The sequence below is a fragment of the Poecilia reticulata genome, linkage group LG20, assembly GCF_000633615.1.
Source record: "Poecilia reticulata strain Guanapo linkage group LG20, Guppy_female_1.0+MT, whole genome shotgun sequence".
NCBI lineage: Eukaryota > Metazoa > Chordata > Actinopteri > Cyprinodontiformes > Poeciliidae > Poecilia > Poecilia reticulata.
In genome coordinates, this window is record NC_024350.1 from 9408075 (window position 1) to 9431077 (window position 23003).

The 23003-nt window shown below is 41.4% G+C and overlaps 2 protein-coding genes across 5 annotated transcripts in view; one reads left to right on the forward strand and one right to left on the reverse strand.

Annotated features, from left to right (window-relative positions):
• dok6 (docking protein 6) overlaps positions 1-19022 on the forward strand; it is a 61013-nt gene extending 41991 nt beyond the window's left edge. Inside the window, exons 4-9 of one of the 2 annotated variants that reach the window (XM_008438654.2) lie at positions 48-167; positions 3069-3258; positions 3743-3881; positions 5026-5131; positions 12829-12861; positions 14648-19022. In XM_008438654.2, the coding sequence (XP_008436876.1) occupies positions 48-167; positions 3069-3258; positions 3743-3881; positions 5026-5131; positions 12829-12861; positions 14648-14802 (743 nt within the window). In that variant the 3' untranslated portion in view covers positions 14803-19022. The remainder of the gene's footprint in view (positions 1-47; positions 168-3068; positions 3259-3742; positions 3882-5025; positions 5132-12828; positions 12862-14647) is intronic. The other variant, XM_008438655.2, reaches the window with a different exon arrangement.
• Positions 19023-20696: 1674 nt separating this feature from the next.
• cd226 (CD226 molecule) overlaps positions 20697-23003 on the reverse strand; it is a 5926-nt gene continuing 3619 nt past the window's right edge. Inside the window, exon 6 of one of the 3 annotated variants that reach the window (XM_008438653.2) lies at positions 20697-20966. In XM_008438653.2, the coding sequence (XP_008436875.2) occupies positions 20940-20966 (27 nt within the window). In that variant the 3' untranslated portion in view covers positions 20697-20939. Of the gene's footprint in view, positions 22022-23003 lie in introns of all 3 variants that reach the window. The other 2 variants (XM_017301979.1, XM_017301978.1) reach the window with 2 other exon arrangements.

The following is a 23003-nucleotide window of genomic DNA, read 5'->3' on the forward strand; positions in this document are numbered from 1 at the left end:
ATACAGTCTGACATACAACTGCACTGACTCTTTACTGCTGTGTGCAGAGCTGGACGCCGAGGAATGGTGCAAGCTGCTGTGCGTGGAGTGCCTGGGTACCCGTCTCAACGACATCAGCCTCGGAGAGCCGGACCTGTTAGCAGCGGGAGTGCAGCGGGAGCAGAACGGTGAGTGCCCAATTAGTCCCAGCTAACACACGCAGCTATTCGGGGTCAATCCCTCTCAATCAGCCCTCCTCCAAGCACTTATTTGTTGCGTATGCGGCCTGTTTGCGTTAAAGCAGCCGAGACTTCAGAGGGTTAGGGGAGTGAAGCGGACAATGTCCAATTAGGCTCTGCTAATAAGGGCCATTTTTGTCAATATTTGATTTCAAGTCCCCTGTTGGAGAGTTTTGTCGTATGAGCTCACTATCCTCCAGCTTTGGCTTCAGAGGTTTGTTTTGATGTGGGATGTTAAAGGAAACCTGCGTATGTGTGTGTGTGTGTGGAAGTACAGGTCACAGACTCTGGCAGGGGCTCTGTTCCAGGCCTAATGAGAAGTGCTGTGCATTACTGGCTCCCCTCGTAATGAAGCTTGTCATAGAGATGGATGAGATTATGGCTCCTAAAGCCTTGCGAAATAAATGTGCCTCTACAAATATTCCACTCTCAGGAAATGGGAATAAAAAATAAAAAAAGAAGAGGAGGCGCTATGGCGGAGCAGCTTATTCACTGTGTATAATTTGTAAAGTTGTGAAGGAAATTGAAAAGGCAACAGTCCAAACGGAGCAGTTTAGAGTTTTAAAAGAGCGAGTAATTGAAAAAAAAGGAGAAGAAAAAAAAAAGAAAACTTGCTTTCATTTTGATGGATTTCATTTCCCTGCAGCCACGAAGCGAAATTGTGCTTCTCAACTATACTTGGCCTCTTTTATGTAAGATATCAGAGTGCAAGGTTTTGACTACAAACTCCTCTTTGGTTCGTTCAAATAAAGCGTTCAAGCAGTGCCAGATTGAAGCACCCTGAACCGAACCAACACATTTCTGCTGCTGCTTTGAGTGAACGCAAAATAAAAACTCCAGCTTGTCGTTTAAACTCTCGATGCCTCCTGAACAGCAGGGGGCAGAGTTTATTTTTCCAAACCCCTAGGATTCGTGACGTGCCTAGGGAACATAGATCATGATATTGTCTATAAGTAGGGTGCTATGTTTCTGCTTTCTGGATGGAGAATTAATTGACAAATAAAACTAGATTCTGGAAGACTTTGATTTCAGTATTCTCTTGGACTGAATAGGAATGAAAAAAAAAATGTTTTTATGTCCAGACCTTATTTCTGCTCACCTTGTTTAAATGATCATTTGTTCCTTCCTGCTTTCCTTCCTTTATTCCCATCTCTTCTTTCCTGGTCTTGTTTGTTACTTTTCTTTCCCCTTCCTCTTTCTTTCTCTTTATTCTTTTTCTTGATCCCTCACTTGATTCCCTCATTATGTCTTTGCTCCTTTCTGTCTTTTCTTCCCTTCTTTCCTCATGACCTTCATCTCTTCCATCTGTCTTTCCTTTGCTTGTCCTTCGTCCTATCCTTCCTTGTGTTTTGCCTTTCTGTCTTCTGTACTTTCTTCCTCCCTTGTTTCCTACATTCCTTTTGTCTTCTCTCTGATGGTTTTTTCTCTCTCAGTTTGCAGTTCTTGCTGTGTCATTATGATGTGACAAAGCTACAATTTCGTGACGAAGAAGAGCACCGAACCCTGTTGAGGAATTTCTTAGCCCTTCCTCACAACCCGGAGGAAAGATTCTCCTCCTAAAAGTGGTTCAAAAATTATTTATTTAGGCAATTAATTCAAAACTTTGTTTTTAGGTCAGCTTCTACAAGCTCCTACATCATAGGAAAGTGTGTATTTAAAGAGGTTTGCATTGGGAAAAACAAGCGATTTTAATAACTGAAACCCGTCATTAGTGACTGTTATGAAGCTCAGACTATATAATTATGCAATAGGAAGGGAATGAAATCACTTCAGCAAAAACACCTGGGCGACATGCCAGAGCAAGTTGATAAATTTGCAGTTGAAACCAGGTATTTACATATTTTGTAAAAACAGTTTTCAGTGTTTGGTGGAATTGCCGCTTCAACTTGTGTGACTAAGGTCAGATGATCTGGTGTCCTTCCATCAGGTTCTCATAATAGTTTGCTGGAGTTTGACCCATTCCTCCTCACCTAAACCAGTGCAGCGGTCTGGGCTCCCACACACATTTTCAAAAGTTTACTCTGATACCGAGATGAAGACTTCATGATATCCACTCCAAAACACTGACTTCATTGTCCGTGGGCTTATTGTCCATTTGAAAGATCCACTGCTACCCACAACTTTCTGGTTGATAATTTAAGATTCTGCTTCAATATTTCCACATCATGTCATTTACCCATTCAGTGATCTATTTTTTTTTTTTTTTAAGTTCATAACCACACAACATGGGGTCCCCACACTCATGCTTCATAGTTCAGAGGGTGTTCTCAAGATGGCAGCCTTTCCTCTCTTTTCCTCCAAATGTAATGATGTTCCACACAGCCAAACACTTCAGCCTTAGTTTCAACAAACCACAGGACATTTTCTTTTTTTCCCCAAAAACGAACGTCTTCACTTTTATGCCTGAGTGCATTTGAAAAAAATTAACCTGGGTTTTCATATTTGGAGTAATGGCTTCCTTCTCGCTGAATAGTCTTTCACACCATGTTGGTACAGGACTCTTTTCACTGTGGGGTAAAGACACTCTTCTGCCAGCTTCAGCCAGCATCACCACAAGGTTTTTATATTTTTTTCTTCTTTTTGTTCTGGGGTTGATTCAAAACACATTCAGCTTTGAGACACAGAACACATCTGGACATTGGCATGGTGTTTTTGTTTGTGTGTAACTGTGTGAATAGGTGAACGTGTCACCTTCAGGCATCTGGAAATTGCTTAAAGGCATAAGGCAAAAGACCAGAGATGCTCTGATCACAGTTTAATGCCAATTTCTATTTGTTGCAAAGCGGTTTCTCTGATTGAACTTTAACTATGGCGTTCAAAACATGGATTTTCTATTTTGTTCATCTTCAGAGCGCTTCAACGTGTACCTCATGCCCACGCCGAACCTGGACATCTACGGGGAGTGCACCATGCAGATCACCCATGAAAACATCTACCTGTGGGATATTCACAATGCCCGCCTCAAGCTCGTCATGTGGCCTCTCAGCTCCCTGCGCAGATACGGCCGGGACTCCACCTGGTTCACGTTTGAGTCCGGAAGGTGTGTGTGTGTGCGTGCGTGCGTGTGCGTGTGCGTGTGCGTGTGTGTGTGTGTGTGTGTGTGTGTGTGCTTCCGACTGGTTTGTGTAATTGAAATGCCAGCAGCAAGAGGGAGAAAAAAAAAAAACAAACAACAAAAAAAAACACGGTTATGGAAACGCAGTGACAACTTTTCACAAAGAAGCTTTGAAAACCAAAAACATCCTGGGATATATGCTGCTGAGGCCTTCAGGCGATGATGATGATGTTGTTGATGATGATGATGTGACGGGCTTTTCTCTGAAACTTTCTCGATCTTTGGTTTTTTGGGGGGGTTTTGCCTTCGGGTGGGGGGAGGAGAGAGGGGTCTACTTGCATTCATGGTCCTCACTGCAACCTAAACATTCTACCATGCATATTTGTAAATGAGCAATCCGAGAGCGAGCGCGATCAAAGTGTCTCTCTCTCTGTGTGTGTGTGTGTGTGTGTGTGTGTTCTTGGCACAGGATGTGTGACACAGGAGAGGGTTTGTTTACGTTCCAGACCCGGGAGGGCGAGATGATCTACCAGCGGGTCCACTCGGCCACGCTGGCCATCGCCCAGCAGCACGAGAGGATGATAGAGGAGATGGAAAAGAGCTCCCAGGTACACCGGTGTTTTGGGTTTGTTTGTCTTTTATCAGCTGCAGCACATGGCGTTACTGTGGCTACATTTCGACAGAGCAAGACCATTTTAGAGTAACTTATTTTATTCCTTACGTTGCGTTCGTCACATCAGTCTCAAAGAAACACAGAGGGGTGTGTATACAAGCTGCAAAATGGCTTCACTTTTAATGATCAGAACTGTGTTTTTTATAGCCGCGCGAAGTTAAGAAGTCCTGATTTCGGTCTGAATCGTGTGTTGGACCAGGAGTTCTCAGACGCACCAGAGTCTTGGCCTTCTCTCCGTCTTCCCCTCACAATAATCATTCATCACTTCCTTCCTTCCTTCCTTTTCACCGTCATCTGCATTCTTTGTTTACATCGCCATGCCCTGTGTCTGACGAGCCTTGACCATATGGCCATTCTCCTGGACCCTGCAATTTAAGGGAACATTTCCAAAAGCAAGAACTGTGTGTGCATTGCAATTTTCTTTTATCATCGGTACATTTTACACCTTCAAAGTTTCTTTCCGGAATGTACGGCACTTTGAATTGCCTTGTTGCTGAAAATGTGCTATATAAATAAAATTACCTTACCTTATCTTACGGCGCCTTGCAAAAATGTCCTTACCGCTTTTTCCACATTTTTCTCACACCGCAAACACACAAACTTCAATGTATTTTATTGGAATTTTAAACAAAGTAGGTGCATGATACATAGTGCACAATTGGAAGGTGGATATTGGCTATTTGGCTGGATACAAATGCATCCCGCACTTTTCAGATTTATATTTGTAAAATATAAAATAAAATCTGTCGTGGTGGTCTGTTACATGCACATTGAAGTTCATTGCATTAGAAAATGTGCAAAAGGTGAAGGGGATCCGGATACTTTTGTAAGAACTAGGAAAGATGAAATCAAATCCACAACATGCTAGAGGGAAAAAAAAAAAAATAAAATAAATAATAATCCCAAATGAATCCCTGTCTTATCCATCAAACACTTTCTCAGCCTGGAGATATGCCACTCAGCCTTCAATATGTGCTACTATTCACACCTTTTCATGCGTTGACAAATGCAGATCAGCTTTCTCCCGAAAAGTGACAGAAAAGTGAGATGCACTGCTGTCTGACTCTTGTCTGTTTCAGTTTCACTCCAGAGAGACGCTAACCAAGTCCATCTCGCTGCCACGCAGCGCCTACTGGCAGCACATCACGCGCCAGGCCAGCGTGGGGGATCTCTACAGTTACCAAGGTACACGGGAGAATTTACTAATTCTCAAAATCGCCGTGACGCTCTTCGACTTTACCTGGATTTAAACTGAGACGGAGATCATAACAAACTAATGAGGATTTTTACAATGACTGTGCAGAGAGTGCACTCAATACATAAAGAAGGTTTTAAAAATAAAAGTATTTTGACAATACTTTTTAAAATTTGTATGCAGATTCTGACATTAATGTACTAAAGGGTTTTATTCCTGGTAATTTATTTGCTGATGAAAACGCAAAATCCAGTTTATCAACAATAATTACATTAGAAAAATAAAAGCTCATTTTGTTGTACCCTCAGTCCAGGCCAAAAGATTTGCACGGGTTTTCTTCACGTTTCGCTCATGTTATTCCAGTTGCTTGTGCACCATTTTCACCAAAACGTGTTTCCTTTTGCTCAACTTTCACTTAATGTGCTTCAAATAGCACTCTTATTAGTCATGGTCTTTGCACCTTTTGATGCTTAACCTTTTTGGTGAAGGTGTCAGTAAACGTCAACTGACAGCTGTCAAGAAACGCAGGCCAGTGGTTTCCAGAGTTGACGCACATCAGCCAGTCGTGGGTCTTGAGAACCTCTTAAAACATCAAACTAAGAAAACAAAAAAGGTTAAAAAAAACAAAACTATATTGTTTCTGATGTTGTTTGTGTTGTCATTATGTCCCTATTTAATTTACTTACTGAAATGTTTCTTTTTAACCACTGGTGTAGGCCATAATGAGGTTGTGACATCACATTTCTCATTAAAATTCTTTATGTGATATCCTACGTTTCTGAGACGTAGAATTGAATTTGGGTTTTCATTCGCTGTAAGCTATAATCACCATAATTGACGGAACTAAAAACATGAAATACATCACTCCAGCGTAATGACAATGATAATCTAATTAAATATATTCAGACTAGAAACAACAAAACAATGAACAGAAAAGAGCACCTAATATTACAAAGAAGTAGTTATCCGACTTAAGAAATATAACAACTTTTGTTACTATTTTTTGATCGCTGCTCCTCTCGTTGGTTTGAGGCTTTCCAGAGCTGGTTGTCGCCATGGATACTATTTACCGATTTGTCCTGAAGTGCCACACGTGGGAACCCAAGTCATGTTTGCTGCATTGTGAGCTTGTGCATTTATGCAATACCGTTATTATCAGGAGTTTAATCAGAAACGCTGAATGAAACCAACTGGTTTTCTAACAAAGGCCAATTAGTGTTTAAACATTGTTACAACAGGTAAGCATAGACATTTTAATGCCTGTTTGTTTCAGGAGAGGTTTATTCAGTTTATTATAGCTACTTGTTTAGCTTGAAGTTAGGGTTGTATTAATTGAAACATAATCCTTTTTACATAACAAGAAGATGAAAAATGAAACTTCTGGAGTGGCCTGTAGGGCAGTGTATAGTTCAAACTGGGTGGGCATTTCTGAAATGTTTGTTGGATTTAAATTAATTTGCCAGGAAACGGTTACGTTCTTGCCGTACGCAGAGTTTACTCACGAGCGAGGGATGTTTGTTTTTCTCTCCTAGTTTCTGTGAAGGTTAGTTTCTGTTTAAAAGAAGGGGAAAAAAGACCCAGCATTTGACATTTTCCTAGATCTCCATCCTATATTGTGCTGCGCCAAACACTGACCCGTGAAAACAATCTGGTTCTGCTTGTGGATCATTTTAAAGCTACAGTGGAGAAAGCCGCGCGGTGGGAGACGTGGGTTACCAGAGGGATCAAATCGCCTCTGTGAAGTCATCTTGTTTGTAAATCTGCAGTGCAGAATTATGCGGCGGGCCGACACGGACAAAAGCCAAGCATTTTCGTAACTGCGTCTGAAAACCGTTTGTTGGATATGTCCAGTCCATTTCTTTTTTAAAAAAAAACAAGGACGTACAACATCTACTGAGTAAGAAAGCACGGTGAAGGTAGATTGATAATGTGGGCTGCTTGTCAGAGCAGGAGTAAGACGCCATCGATAACAAGTACCCTCTTTCCTATGTTTACCTGGAGGTTTAAAGTTGCCTTTGACTATCAACTGAGTAGATTCTACAAAAAACAAAATGCATTCAACTGACCACAAATGCATTAATGATGCAGCAGCTATTCTATAGCACCATGATGATGGCACCATGTGTCCTTTCTGTGCTCGTTTTCTGCACATGTACTTCAGGAAGTGTAAATGAGTGAGTGTTTGCACGCTATATGAGACCAGAGGCAGGAAGGTGATTAGTAAGCTGATGCGATTATCCTCTGTCCATGGTATTAGTTGATTAGAAGACTTATCTGAGGATTATGGACCTTTTGGTTTTCACTGATAGAGCAAAAAAAAAGGAAAAAAATCGAAAGCCGGGTAAAGATGAAAGTCACTCTGACGTCATTATTTTCTTTTTAAAAGTGAAGACTGGTATCCCCCCACGCCCCCCCTCTCATTATCATTTAATTGTGTCCTGATAAGCTTGAAAGCAAGCTGTGAGCTCTCGGTTCCAAACATCAACATGTTTGTGCATCGCAGAAAACCAAACGGTAAAAAAAAACAAAACAAAAAACGTTCACCTCGGGGTTAATTCTTCGCCGGCTCGCTCTTTGCAAAAGTCTGCTGCCAAACTCTTGCTCTGTAAACTACGGCGAGCAGACAGGCTTCTCGGTGATCCATCACCTTGGCACCTAGGTCCTCCCACACTTTCCTCGTGTATCCGTCCGGTTCGCAGCAGCCTTTCCGCAGTCTTCTGCTCATACGGATGCAGCACTGTCGTCGCGTCCCCTCGTTTCCCATGAATAAATTGAACGCATCAGTGTGTTTGAGGTCCTGTCGAACAAGGAGGTCTGGAAGGTGATTCTTGGGTGGGATGTGGAAGGAGGGGGCGGGGGGTGCTGAGAGTTTAATTCGAGCTGTGACATGTGTTTGGACTGTAAAAAGGCACGGGAAGACACACAACTCCTTTATCACGGAGACGAGTCATTCTGGGATGAATCCAACCACAGAATTACTGCATCGATTCCTCGTGGACAACAGGTCTCCGGCTTTTGGGAGGGAATTTACATCCTGTTTCTGTAAGCGGACATACAAGATGAACGTATAGCGCAGTGGCTTGTAGCCTTCGCTTCCACGCGTAGAGGTTATTACCCTACAGTCTAGCCAGCATCTTTTACTCTGATACTCATAAACATCAACAATTTGGTGATTGATATAATTTTAGTACTCTATTTTCTATTTTGCTTAGAATGGCAGCGTCAGTGTCCTGCGCACATAGTGGTACCTCTTATAAAGTGTAAATAATATTTGTTAATCAGAGTCTATATAGTAATTTTTAGAGATCACATCCCCTTAGCCACTCCTCAACATGGAAAAGACGTACCATTAAATTAAGGTATTTGTGTGTTTATCTTACCAAAAAAGAAAACAAAAAAATAATCAAGAATTGGTCAAATGTCATATCTAATTTCATACATTGGGGATGATAAAATCAACCTTCTTGAGAGCTGCAACAAACAGTTTGCTTAGGCTCAAAAAGAGACCATATCAGATAAAATGCACATGCCAACTAGTTGTTTGGAAGATTACTCGAGTAAACTATTTTATGTGCTATTATTACAAATGTAGCTTGTCCAATTTGCCAAATGCTACTGGAATCACAACCTAACGTTGACCTTTTCAGCTTCGTCCCTACTGCCAGGCGGTGGACGAATAGTGATGCCGTTTTTCTTCCAGTGAACCCTTGGTAAAGTGCATGGCATCATAAACTGACTTTAAATCTGATGGTCTTTGTCAAGAAAGTAAAAAAGGGGTTGTCATTAGATCTTTCAGCAGGATGATAATCCTGAACATCCGGCCAGATGAAGACAGTAGACGCCACTTTCCTGGCCATCGTAGTCCCCAAACTTAAATTCTTTCGAAAACCTGCAGGGTGAGCAGAAATGGAGGAGCTGGATGACAATCCAGAGGGATTTTGCTGAGAGGAATCATCAAAGGTCCATGTGCCTTTGACGATTCCTGTTACAGGAGCAGACTACGCGCTGTCCTATTGGCAGAAGATTGCTATAGAAATAACTTCACTTGAAATAACATATCTAAAATTAAAGGCTAGGCTTTTAGAAAATTCTCAGTGTGGGACTGTGCTACTGTGATAAAAGCTGAATTCATTTCAAGTCTTATAACAACAACCTCTGTTCCAGGGGTGCCAAAAAGTGTAAATGCTGTTGGCACGGTGCATTGTATGCTCCTCTTAAACCTAAATGAATCAACATTAAAACATAGACGTGACATTTACTCACCATGCGCTCTTATCCAGCCCTGCATGATGACCGGTGCTGACTTTTGAGCTGTACACTGATGAAATAGTCCCTCTGCTCCTTGCGGAGGGACTCAGCTCTCAATTCGCACAGAGTTTCACATTTGGACAACTCAGACCACAGGTTTGATTCTCTTCTGTACTTCAGGCTCATTCTGTTTGGGATTACAAATAAAATGACCTTGTATAACTATTCGCCTTCTATTAGAGTACACTATTTTCTGCATACCTCTTGCACAGTCCTCGGTGCAGTGTCCCGGCCGACTAGATATTTGAATCAACTTAAATGGCTTGAATTAATTTAGAACTTAAGCAATCTTTCCAAGTAAATATGGGTTTTCCCCGAATGGCAGTGCCGCGCTCAAGCGTTCATAACTTAATGAGCCACATTACGAAGGCAAACTCGATGTGTTAAAGAACCACATCTTGCTACGTCTAAGGGGAGAAGGGTGTTTCTACACCAGCTTTGTACATTTAGAGAAATGCACACTTTGTCTTCACTTCAAAATAGCTCAGGTTTAGTCAGATTTGATGGATGGCATGTGTTCGAGCAGCGATTTTCTAGTATCACAAGACGTTCTTGATTGTGTTTAAGTCTGGGCATTGATTAGGCCGTTTGTAACGCATAAATATGGTTTGATCTAAACCATACGTGGCTCTGGCTGCATGAAAGGTAGAACCTTTTCTGAAGTCTCGAGTCTTTTTCAGCCTCCAGCAGAACCAACTAGTATATATTTCCGTTCATCTTCCCATCAGCTCTGACCTGCTTCCCTGTCCCTGCTAAAGAAAAGCATCCTCGCAGCATAACGCTGCTAATGTTGACCGAGAATATGGTTTGTTGTTTGTTTGTTTTTTTATGGTAAAGGGTGTAAAAATAACGAGTGCTGCATGCAAATACACTATTTTGGTTTTTATTCCTCCATATGTTGCTATTATGCTGCTTCATTTCACAATAGGTGCTATTTAGTGTTGGTCAATCACATAAAACCCCCCAGACTACATTTCAAATTGTGGTTGTTTGTAAAAATAAGATCAGTAATCACTCAAATCGCTGGGGAAAAAAACCCCACAAAATCACTCTAGTTTTGCCATTATTGTTGTAGTGTCATTTATTTCTCAATGGCAGTCGGAAAACAGGTTTTTCTGGACCGCCGTGGCTGGCTGTGTGTTTGCTCCTTGGCTCTTTCAGCTCACACATGATGAATATCCAATCAGCACAGTCAATTTGCTGAGTCATGCTTGGGTTGCTTTCAAATACCCTGTGGGTATGGAGAAATAATTAAGGAACACGGCTCCTTTTCGCCCTGTTGAGGTTGATTCACCTGTTTGTTTGCTTGAGTTATCGGGGAACCAGGCACTAAAGAAGCAGAACTGATTCATTTTAATATGTTTTTAAATCAGGTGTTTTTTCTTCTTGTTTTTCTCCCGTTTCTGTAGCCAAAAAATGTCCTAGAAATACTTCCCACAACTTTTGTTTACTACGATTACAAAGCAGAACAGAGCGTATTAGAAAGATTGTCAGATAAATGTTTTATTCCCCCAGAAACTTGCAGTGTATTCTCCATGAATACAATATATCTACTCGCCGCTGTCTTCCACCCCTGCTTTTCCTAATGGGATTCACTCGTTTGCATTTCAGTGAAAAACTGCTATTTTCTCCAGGTTTGCTGATGCAAAGAAATAAGTGCACTTTAAAGTTTTGGAGCCGGAGAAGCAAGGTACCATTGCCTGTCAGGAATGGTTCAATTACCAGCTTTCATACTGGAAGGGAAAAGGGACTGCAATCCATACTTTCTCTTCGTTGCTGTATTTTTTTTTTTTGTTTACCCATTTACAAGTTGTCCCTTCATCCTCCTGCTCGCGCCATGCTTTATTGCACTCCAAAGTTTACTGCTGGAGCATTAGCAATTCTAATGAAATGGAGCGCTGTACTCTGTTTGATCCGCCCGGGAGTGATACTAAAGAGATTTTTACCAAGAGGTGGGAAGAATCAAAAGACAGAATGATGGAAGAACTAGGGTGATGACACTTCCCTGCCTTCCAGCAGGCAGCGTGAACAACGTGGAGACGTAGATGCAAAATACAAACTCCTAAAAGAAAATTTGCGAGTGGTAGATTTTGAGTTCAGCTGTTCTTGTTCTGGATTTATTTATTGTTATTGTTGACTAAATCAAGTTTTTTATAGGACCAAGAGTCAGGGTGCATGTTTTCTAACACTACAACTGTTTAAAGCAGGCTTAGGTTAGAAAACAAAATCCCAAACTTTGTAGAGTTCAAACCGTCATCTGACAATCTGACAGTCATAAGACAATCTGAAAGCTCTGGTTGCTTTGCCTGCCGGGCAATCTTGTTTTGGTTGCAGCCATCAACCAAAACAAGATTGCCCGGCAGGCAAAGCAACCAGAGCGTTAATCAGAGAAGCAGTTTAGAGGACCATGATGACTCTGGAGGAGCTGCAGGACAGAAACCCAGAACCATGCAGGAGATGCAACAAATAATTGGAAGGAGGTGCTCTGGTCAGGCGAGACTAAATTGAACATTCCTGGCCAACATGCATCACCCAATCTGTGGTGGTCTGTCACATAAAATCCCAGCGAAACAAGGGACAGGAGCTGCTATCTCACATAATCTGGAGCCTGCGTTAGATGGAGCGTCTCGGCTGTTGCTAGACTGCCATCTGGGCAGCTACAGTTGGAGGAAGGAAGGTGTGGACAGGTGTGTGTCAACATGCATGCATGAATAGCTGCTTGTGTATCCAGGTCTGCTGTTTCTCCCTCTTAATGTGTGCGTGTGTGTGTGTGTGTTCTCCCTGCCTGTCCTGTCTGCTCTGGCCCAGCAGCTGCCACCCCAGGCCAGATAGGATGACATGACCTTCCCCAGTAATGAAAAGGCACTGACAAATCACTGTCTGCTTCTCATAGTGCGAGCGCAGGAGGAGGGATGCTGACGCCAACATCATCCCGCTTTCCTCCCCTCTCTGCGGCTCTCTGTGGTTTTGTTGTTATTTTCTCGCAAGTGTGTCTACATGTTTGTCTCTCGTCCAAAAGCAGGGCTCTCGCCGGGGGTCTGTCCCTAGACAGCCGTGTTTATGACTGAGAGGATGATGGGCTCTGCTTCACCCACTAACTTCCTCTCTGGGCTCCCTGCCTCGCGTCTCTCTCTCTTTTTTTTTTTCCTTTACCCTTAATTGGCCGTGGTTGAGGAGAGGGATTGTCTTGGCAAAGATGTGAAAAGGATACGCCTGGTTGCACACCAGTCGTTTCAGCGATCTATTAAATACAACTTGCAGGGAAGAGGGGAGCGTTCCTCCATCTTTCTTTACCCCCCCCACCTCCCTGTCTCTGCTTTGGCTTCCTGTAGCAGGCTCTGAGCTGCATTTCTAACTTGGTATTTCTCTTTTGTTTCAGGGAGTGGTGGAGAGGAAAGACTAACAGACAGAGGTGTGTATGTATGCATGACTCACCTGCCGCCGAGCATCCCGTTTCGTTCTCATCCTCACACCCACGCCGGCCCCTCTGTGCCTCCTCCCACTAACCGTTCCCTCTGCTCGCACATGAAAATGCTTTTTCTGTGTTTTCCATTCTCACTTTCTCTTTCTCCTTCCTTGCATATCACTCCTTTCCCCCCAAAACACCTCTTTTTTTTATTTTTAACTAGACTTCTCTCTCCCTGTTGCTCTGACACTCACTCACCCTGTCACTTGACACTGATTACCAGCCTGACTGGGTCATGTTGTATATTCCAAGTCCCAGTTGGCGGAGTCGTGGAAGCAATCCCGGCAAATAAACGCGTACAAACCACAAACTTCCAATGTTTTAATTGGGATTTTATGCAATAGGCTAACACAAATTACTGGTAGTTTAAAGTGGAAGGGAAATTATACAGTTTTATAAATAGATGAAAGAAGGTACTCTGGTGAGATGAGGCTAAATTTAAAGTTTCTAGCCTATCGCAGAAACATTTGATATTCAGTTTGGAAAAACATTGTATCTGTAGGCAAACAGAAGAGAAGTCCTGAGGAAGTCCTACTTAAAGTCTGCCACAAGCAATGGCAGCATATATGTGGTACAGGATGAACTGCACAGTCAGATGAGACCAAAACTATGCAGACAAAAAGGCACCACTGACATGGTGAAACACGGTGGTGGCAGAATCATGCTGGGGTGAAAGTGGGAACAAGAGTCCTGGTCACAGCGGATGGAAGAATGGATGGTCCAGTCGATGTCCGGTTCTAAATCCAATCGGTGATCTGTGGCAAGACTGGAAAATTGGTGTTTGTTCACGTTTCACTGAGCAAAAAGAAAACTGAGGAATAAACTGAGGAATAGAAACATCTTCCAACATACTTCCAGTGAAAATGTGTTAACTGCAAAACGAAACATAATTTGCAGATCTTTATCACTACAAAACCATCTAGCATCTTTCTCACTTCACAGCTATGCATGGTTGTGAAGCTCTGCGCAGAAACAACATGAAAGCAGGTTTCATGTTGGTTTATCACATGAAACCTAAGTGAAACACATAGAGGGAGGTCTGCGGTTGTGTTGTGACTGAATGTGTGAGAAAACGGGTCACGCATTCGGCCATATTTGTGCTTTTGGATTTGCCCAGGTTCCAATCAGATTCAGTTATCAGCTCCTTTTCTTTTTGCATCTGCAACAGTTCTGCCGTTAAAGAGAGCTAGCATGAACTCGCCAGGTTAAAGTTGATTATAGTGTTGTGTTGCTTTTTTTTTTTTTATTTGTTTGTTTGTTTATTTTTTTTTTTTGCACCTCCTGAAATATTGATCAGTGGCCACTTCCTCCTTGTTTTCGTGCACGATCAGCAGCTTGCCAGTCGCTTTATCCTCGGCCCACCTCCGTGTGCACACTTCCAAACAGCGCACTAATGTATTATTAATGCTCTCACGGTTAGACAGGAGCAGCCCTTCGCCGTCGAGTATCCATTACTCCCTCTCAGTGCATTTAACCGATATGAACTGCGGAGCAAATTGGTCCAATTAATTTGAATTAAGGTGCAGAGGGAGCCGGCGGGACACGGGCCTAGGAGAATGACGCAGGGAAATGAAGCTGTTTTACTGACAGGCAAATCTAACTTGGGACTAAAGCGTCTCAACTTATTTCAGTTTTTGTTCTGATAGGAATCTTTCAAAGAGTATTCTTCGGTGTGTTCAGCTGAGTTGTTTTTTTTTTTTTTTAATGTATTTTTCTTTCTCCTCCCGAACAGGAGCAGGGCTGTCGAAGACCTTTATCCCCCGGGCACAGACGTTCCCCAGCTTTCTGTCTGATGAGCAGGAGGAGAGGAGCCACCGGCACCAAGAAGAGGCGCCGTCGCCCTCTAGTGGCTGCGAATCCAGTTGCAGCCTCAGACCGCTTCAATGACAGGGAGCGGCTGTGGACACTCAACCCGTCACTGTAGAGAGGATTCAGCAATCTGTATAGTGATACATGTAATATACCTGTAGAAGCTGTAGAAAGGGATCCTGGAGGATGGTGAAGTGTGACTGCAGAGATGGCTTCTGAAAGTGCACCAAAAATCCTCCTTTGTGTGTTATTTCAAGTGTTTCTCGCCGCCATTGTTCTGTTTAACTCTGCATGACCTGCTACTTTCACAACATTTTATTTATTTAGTTTTTTTTTTTAAGCAAAGCACTTGGAAAGAAGTTAAAGACACTATTACCTAAATATCTGCTGTAAAACAGCTTTAAGAAACTTCTTTTTTTTTTTTTTTTTTTCCTGAAGTTGATGAAATGACATCAGGCGTAATCCGGCAAGGTGCTGCCTCAGCAGCCGGTTCAAGAGAAACTCTACCAGTTTTGACACAAATCCCCCCCCCCCTCTCGCCTCCCCACCGCTCCCCCATCAGCTTTGTCGCGAGAATGTGAAATCGATCAATGCCTCACACAACAAAACAGCTTGATGTCCATGGCAGCGATGAATCAGCTAAACTTTTCTAATCGGCTTCAACCAGCAAAAAAAAAAAAAAAGTCATTCATAAATGGGTTGGGGCGGACCGTCGTGTCAGAGATGATAAAAAGCGCAGCCCTTCTGCAGCCTCTGCTTTAAGCTGCTGGCATTACTCTTCACTACAGCAAATTGACTTTAATGGCGCCTGAGCCCTTCTGAAGCTCTGTCTGTCAGAAGTTCCTGATAAGCTGTTCATTAGCAGAAAGGTGTTAAAAAAAAAATCAGGGTCACCTGATGGGATGATGGGTTATGCAAATCAGAGATAAAATTCATATTTGGGGTCCATAATAAGCTAAGAGAATGTTTCTCGAGGAGGAAAACATGACATCAGGCTTTCAGGGAAAGTTGCTTTTGAGGTTTTTGTGGAGGTTTAGGAAATATTTGTGATTCGGCAGGAACTGCTGGAGTTAGGTTTTATCACTTCCAAGTCCGAAAGGGTACAAAAAAAAAATGCATGAACAAATGTTTACGTTTCCAGAACCTTTTCATCAGTCCATTATCAAAAGCCTTTTATCCTGCATACAAAAATTGACGTGCGGCAGAAAAACTGAACATTGGACATCACCCTGAATCCACCATTCTCTAATGTGAAACAATATGGTTAGCAGCATCATACCGTTGGGATTCCTTAACAATTTTGAACCGCCTTGTGTCAATCGATCCCATTCCCAATAAATTACATAAAAGTTTGTTGTAGCAACGCGAGAAACGGTGAGCTCTGCTGTTCTGGACTATCTTATAAGACCAAGGTTTTAAACAAATATAATAAAGGTCCAGATGTCTGGACCTTTATTCCAGACACCTGGAATAAAGGTGTCTGGAATAAAAAGTCACTTTTTACTAAAACGCAGAATAGGAGCCCCGCTTCATGTGTGTTGTGTCATGATTTGTGGGAAATAAAACCCAGCTAAGCAGATATGCTCCTCTCAAATAAGCACATCGTTATAAAGATGGCAAAAAACTTTCTTACTCACTCAATTAACCAACTCCTCTACTAGTAATCACACCGAGTCGCATCACGTCGTTCTAAACTTGACCTGACCATCTGCAGTGTCGCTGCCCCTCTCTGTTTTGCTCCTACTTTCTGTTCCTGCCTTTCTCGCCATCATTACTGTCAAACTCCTAAAAAATATTGGTTAAAAAAAAAGTTTAGAGAGAACATCATTGATCCAAGAATAAAGTGACAGAAAGGCAGGACAGAGACAGAAAGCCTCAATTACGAATCCATCTGTTCCTGCAGCTCCGCTGACAGTGCGGCGGTATAAACAACACTTGGTAGGCTTCTGGTGTTTTGGCGGCTCGGATTATTCATTTCAACTTGCACAATATGTATGTCAAACAGAGAATCAGTCAGCCAGACTTTTTTTTTTTTTTTTGTGCCCACGGTCTCTGCTAACAAGAGGTCATTGAAGGAGAAACGGTAGGTTAACAAGGCAGCGCTGCATTTTGCTAACAAGATACATTTCCTCTTCCCAGTGTTTTCAGGGGGAAAAAAATGATATACAACGATTCTGAAAAGTGAGGCTAATGCAAAGTACCTTAAATGGGAACTTTCTATTGTAAAATAAACATCTGGTCTAATATAATATGCCCCTTTTTATTTTCCTGTTGAGTTTGAACACTGGGGGTGTTGAGTAGAGATTAATGTACGCCGCAGTGAAGTCTTTACTTATTGCCGCTAATCTAAACACAGCAACGACTCTTAATGAGGAGCCCCTTTGTCAGCTATAAGGTACTAAAAGGAGTGAAAAATAGTTCAAAGAAAGATGCAATAATTCTGAGCTGTTTATTGGTTTTGCAAACTCCTCGGATGTGGTTTAATGGCCTCCGCAGAGAACAGTTCAGGTTCAATACTAATGCTGCACCTACTAGCTAATTACTAGTGTCGGGAACTGAGACTTTCATATATCCCAACTAACCTACCAGTGCCCCATACGGATTTTGCTCTGAGATAATGGGCATTAACAGGACTAGGGCTCACAATAGCTTACTTTGATTTATGAAACAAACCCAGATTTGTAAAAATCAGCTACTTCATGTAGCTCTGAGCTGGGTCTTAAACTTGTATTAAGGGAATAACTTTTTTTACCACAACTATTTCTCATATTGGTTGTCTGTCCAGCACAAGGACCCTTAAAGAGGCGCGGAAGGAAGCTAAATGTTGCTCTGTATTGTGTTCTCATTGCCAAGCTCTGCTGTCTTGTCAGTTCTATAGCTAAAAAAAAAAAACAGACATGGTATTAATCTCCTTTTAACAATATACCGCTTAAATACTTTGCTAAGCTGTATTTTAAAACGGTGAATTTAAGTATTTTCATGTAACAGAATGAGCGAGAGAAGGAATGCTAACAGTGCAGCTAAAATATGGTAATGATACTAAATCCTTTTTTCTGTTGCATGAATTAAAATATATTTTTAAAAACACACAACTCCACATGATTAAGACCCTAGTGCCTTCAGATGCTGACCGCAGATGGTGACAGCCAACCAAAGCAGACACTGGACTCTCTAGGTTTGCCATTGTTACCTTAGTTTGTGATTTACTTTAAAAACCTAAACAACTTTAGAAGATTCTGGAAATATTCTCGACTCAGTGCTTTGCCATGTGACTGGTGTTGCATTTTCTACTTTGCTGTCCACCATCACCAGGACCTTCCATGAGATTGGGCATGGGCTGGTATGAGATTCTCATGATACTCTTAAAGAAATGTATTAATTATCTAGTCACTGTAAAAAAATTGTTTTACCCAAATTAACTGATTGTATTTAAAACGGCTCTAGCTTAGAACAGTGGTAACCTTAAGGTGAAGGCTGGCTTTTACATCTGGACTATCAATTATTCTCTCAGCCAGAAATATTTTTAAAATATTGAGGAAAAAAAACAAAACATTTCAGCTTCAGTTTAGCCAGATGACCTTTAGCATACAGGAACAGCTTTAGCCTCAGACAACTCCAATCACTCCCAAAGATTTTATTGGTTTCTTAAGAAAAAACCAGGAATGGCAAGACATTTTTGGACTCTGGTATCTTTCCCATGCCAATATTTAATGCAGAGATTGAACGTTTTTCTCCTGCTTTGCACATTTAAGTGGGTGAAGACAAAATGGTTTCCATTGACAATCAAACGTAGGCTGCCAAGCAGTTTTTTTTTTAACCACGTTTTGGCTCTGTTGTTGTTGATGTTGCCGTGCCATCGCTTCATGCCCTCTAATTCACTCCTCTACCCAATTAGTTGGAAAGTTACAAGCACATTTTGTCTTAAGATACTTTATTATTTATGCTTTAACAAGTATGTCACTTTAGGAAGACATACGTTGAAATGTTGGGTCACAGTAGTGCCCTAGTCGTCTTGTTTTAGTTGCAGTGTGGTGAAATGTATGTGGAATACGTTGTATCTTGTCTGTTTGGGGTTGCACTTACTGAATCGCCTGGATAAAAGCTACAGCTGATTTGCCATTTTTTTTGTTGTTTCCTGTATTCACTTGTTTGTAGAGATGTCGTTACGTTTTGTGTTCTCTAACTTTATATGTTAATAGCACTTTGAATACACTGGTTAGGACTGCAGTTTTCACAAATGTACATATGTAATGTTTTTGATGAACATAAGGGTAATAAATTGAATGTTCATACCATAAGGGTGTTTGGATTTAGGCATAAATGTACAAACATACTCTAACCTTTGGAATACCTTTTGGGGAAAGTGGTAAAGTTGCAACCAGTGGTGGTTTTTGATATGGGCAGTTACCCAGGGTGGTATTAGAAAAGGGAGCCCACACCACAAAAAAATAAAATAAAAATGTTGGTTGTGCCTTGGACACATTTTCTATTGCTATTATGGATGGGAAAACATTGGAGAGTTGGTGTCCTGTGTGAACTGCTGAAATAAGTGAAATTATTCCATATGTTCAGCGAAGGACTGTACCACAGCTCCGGAATTGTTACAATTTCTTGTTTTTTTTTCTGGTGGGGTTTACCTATGGTGCTAAACATGCCAGAACCACAGCTAAAAATGTGTAATTAAACGTAAAGCAAGTCACACAAGAGACACAAGTGATTTTGTTTTGAACAGAGGCAACGCTCTCACACAGTCCGGCCTGCACTCCTTTCCCCAGGCCCATTCATCTACATCTCGATTCATGTGGCCTTTGCTTTTCACGTTTCAAGTAGGTGAACAAGCCACAGGAGCGAGCGCCCACTACTGTGGTAAATCGGCCCAGTGACACGCGTGTGACCTCAACCTCTCTTAAGGCACGAGTCGAAGGCGTCTCGATCCTCGAAGCGAGAGCCGAGGAAGCTCTGAAAGCAAACGCGTCTTAAATAACCAACAGGAAATACGGTGAGCGTGTCTTTGAATATGAAGGTTTGCCGTTTCTAAAATGCTCTTCTTTCCAGCACCAAGATGAATCCGTTATATGTTCATTGGAAAATATGAACATATAATGAGCAAGCTGTAGTTTTTTTTTTTGTAATTGTTCTCCAAAACTTAAACTAGTAACGTGTCCTGACAACTAGATTCTTCTGAGTGTCGCTGTAGTTGCAGCTGTGAAGAATAACAGATTGGAGGAAATATCTAAAGGAGCTGGATGCAACCTGACGTGATGCCATCTAACTTTGGTTTAGATGCAATAAAGCTTATTTAGAGCCACAAAATCGACCTGATTTTGCTTTGCACAGGAGAATAATACTTATAATTGATAAAGCTTTACAAGTATGCTAGAAAAGTGTTTTATGAAATGAACCATCATTTATATTTTTACATTTATATTTTTACATCATTTACATTCTTTGGGTTTACAGACAAAGGAAAGAAACGTATTTGACCAAAACCAAAACTATTCGAGTCCTTTTTTCATATTTGTTGAGAAAGAAGTAGGTAAACCTCGTAAAAAAAATAACCCTAAGTTTATAGCCTTATGATACGACCAAATGATTGAATACAAAAAGTATGAGGTACTTTATCATTTTGTCAGGACTCCTATGCATTTTTCATTTCTCAACGCTTTTTAAAACACTCAAAAAAAAAAAGTGAACTTAAAGGAGCTTTACAGTATATATTTTTTTATTTTAAATAGAAAATGAAGCAAATGTCCTTTGCTCCATTTGATTAAAAATAATCAACCTGACTAAAAAAGGAGAGAGACCCCATACCACATGAAGTAGTTCTTTCTGGTTTTCAAGTTTCCAAAATTTATGGTTAACGCTACATTTTTAATTCTTCTAGACGCTGCATATTATATATATATATTATTATTATTTTAGTTTATTTCTTTTCACACACTACCAGAAGACAGAGAAACAGAGACGTGGTATTATTTCTGTCACAAGGAGTCTTTATCAGTCGTGACTATCGGTTTCAATACAGCTGGTTGAACACAGAAAATATCAAGTATCATCAAATGTACATTTACGGTTTCTTCAGAAAACATCACAAAGGGACAACGAAAATAAAAAACAAAACAACACAAAAAAAAACAACACATGATCCCAAAACTGTAATGTCCCTTTATGTTCCACATTTGTCTTGCTTCCTAGCGGAATAACCCGCTTATCCATTACTGCCTCTGCCACTGCCTCCATTTCTATGGAGATAAATGAATTAAATTACACAAACAGCACAGAGTTTAATTTTACAGCAGCTGCCATACACCGCAAATACTGATTTACAAAAGCAAATTCAGAAAAAAAATTTAAAAATAAATTAACACAAAGGGGAAATAACTTTCAACAATTGATCTTTTTTTACATTTTATACACCAAAGGTGGGGGTAAAACAAACAAACAAAAAAGACCATGGATATTCATCAAAAAGCAGTCAGAGGGGGTACAAGGAGATATAAACTGCAGCCCAGGATTTGCTAATTAGAGTTCAGCTTTCACACTGAGGGCGTGCCGTAACTAGAATGCAGTCAGAGAGCCTGTTGGGGAAGAAGCAGTCTCAAGTGACGGTACATTGCTGAGCGACTGCTTTTCTTCCCCGTTAGATGATTAGACACTATTGTCGAGCTCTGAATGGAAACCAGGAGGGATGAAAGTGAAAGGAGGGCAATTACACAGGCTTTTGTCAATCGTTTTACTTGGAGGGGGTTAGAGAAGAGAAAAGAATGATTATACGGGCTTTTGTCTTTCTCCTCTGTGTGATGGTTACTGTCAAATATTGTTTTGCCGAAAAAGCAAACATCCCCTCAACAATAATTACATAGTACATTTAATTAGGGGGGAGCAAGGCCGGTCCCAAACAGGCCCCGTCAGCTTTTCTGACTCCGAGATGAGCGCCGGCTTGTTAACTCATTTCAAACCGCCGTGTTGAATATTAAACAGTGCCGGCACGATCCCCCCTCCCCCTCCCCGCATTTGATTAAAAACTCAAATGGATAATTACGCTCTGCGCTCGCTGACATTTATTTATCCTCGCTCTGATGTACAGTGAATGGGGTGTGAATAGCCGAGAGCGCGCTGACAGATGCGAGAAAGCGACACGGAGTTACAGCGCGCCTTTTCTTTTTTTGTCCTGAGGCTGACGTTTGGTTTGGAGCGAGCGCCCGGCCGGCAGGTTGGCATAGATGGGGAAGCTTTTAGTCTGCTTGGATTTCTTCACCATCCTGGGACACAGAGGGACGTTCTCATAGATATTCGGCTGTGAGGAGGTAGTAGATGTTAGTAGACTGTAAGGCAACAGACAGACAAACATGACAGGTTTTCACCAGCAGTGCAGCCGATTGGTTAATAAAGGGAAAATGCAGTGGGCCTTGCAAAAGCATTCATGCTTCTCAAATATTTTAGCACACGTTGCCACACGATTACTATAAACTTAAAGGTATTTTAGAAAAAGATGTGATAAACCAACAAAGTGCTGTGTGACAAAACACACACACACATTAAAAAAAAAAAAAAAAAGCTACATTCTGAAAAGTGTGGCGTGCATTTATTTTCAGCCCATTTGAGTTTTTACCTTCGAGAAGCACTTTTGTTGCTGTTACAGCGTTTTTGGAGTATGTGTCTACCAACTTTACACAGTGGGAAGATTCCGTCTTTTCTTTACAAAATAGCTCAAACTCAGTCAAACTGGAGTGAAAGTCATTTTGAAGTCTTGACACAAATTCTTTTCTCTCCCGACACGTGAATATGATCCGATTAAAACCGTTGCTTTGCAGCTCTGGCTTTATGCTTAGAATTCTCATTTCTGGAGGATAAATGTCCACCCCATTTTGAGACTGATGCGCTTTCCTGTTCCTGCTGAAGAACAGCGTCCTTACAGCATAATGCTGCCACCACCTACTGTAGTCAGGATCATCAGAGTAAAGCCCTGCACCAACTCCTGAAGAATAGAGAAACTTGTTTTCTAGCCAAGGGCAGCAGAAAAAAATCGAAAGAAACAAAAAGAAAACATACAGTATTTCTCTATTTTTACAGAGTTGTGTGAAGGCCTTAAAGGGGGCTGAGTACAAACAACACACTTTCAGATTTTGGTGCATCACAATCCCAGTGGAATATATCGAGTTTTGTGATTTTACTGTGGCAACATGTAAAAGTGAAGAGCATGATTACTTTTTGAAGGTCCTGCAGATGTCAATACAACAAAATTCATGGCTAATGGATGATTGTGTTATATATATATA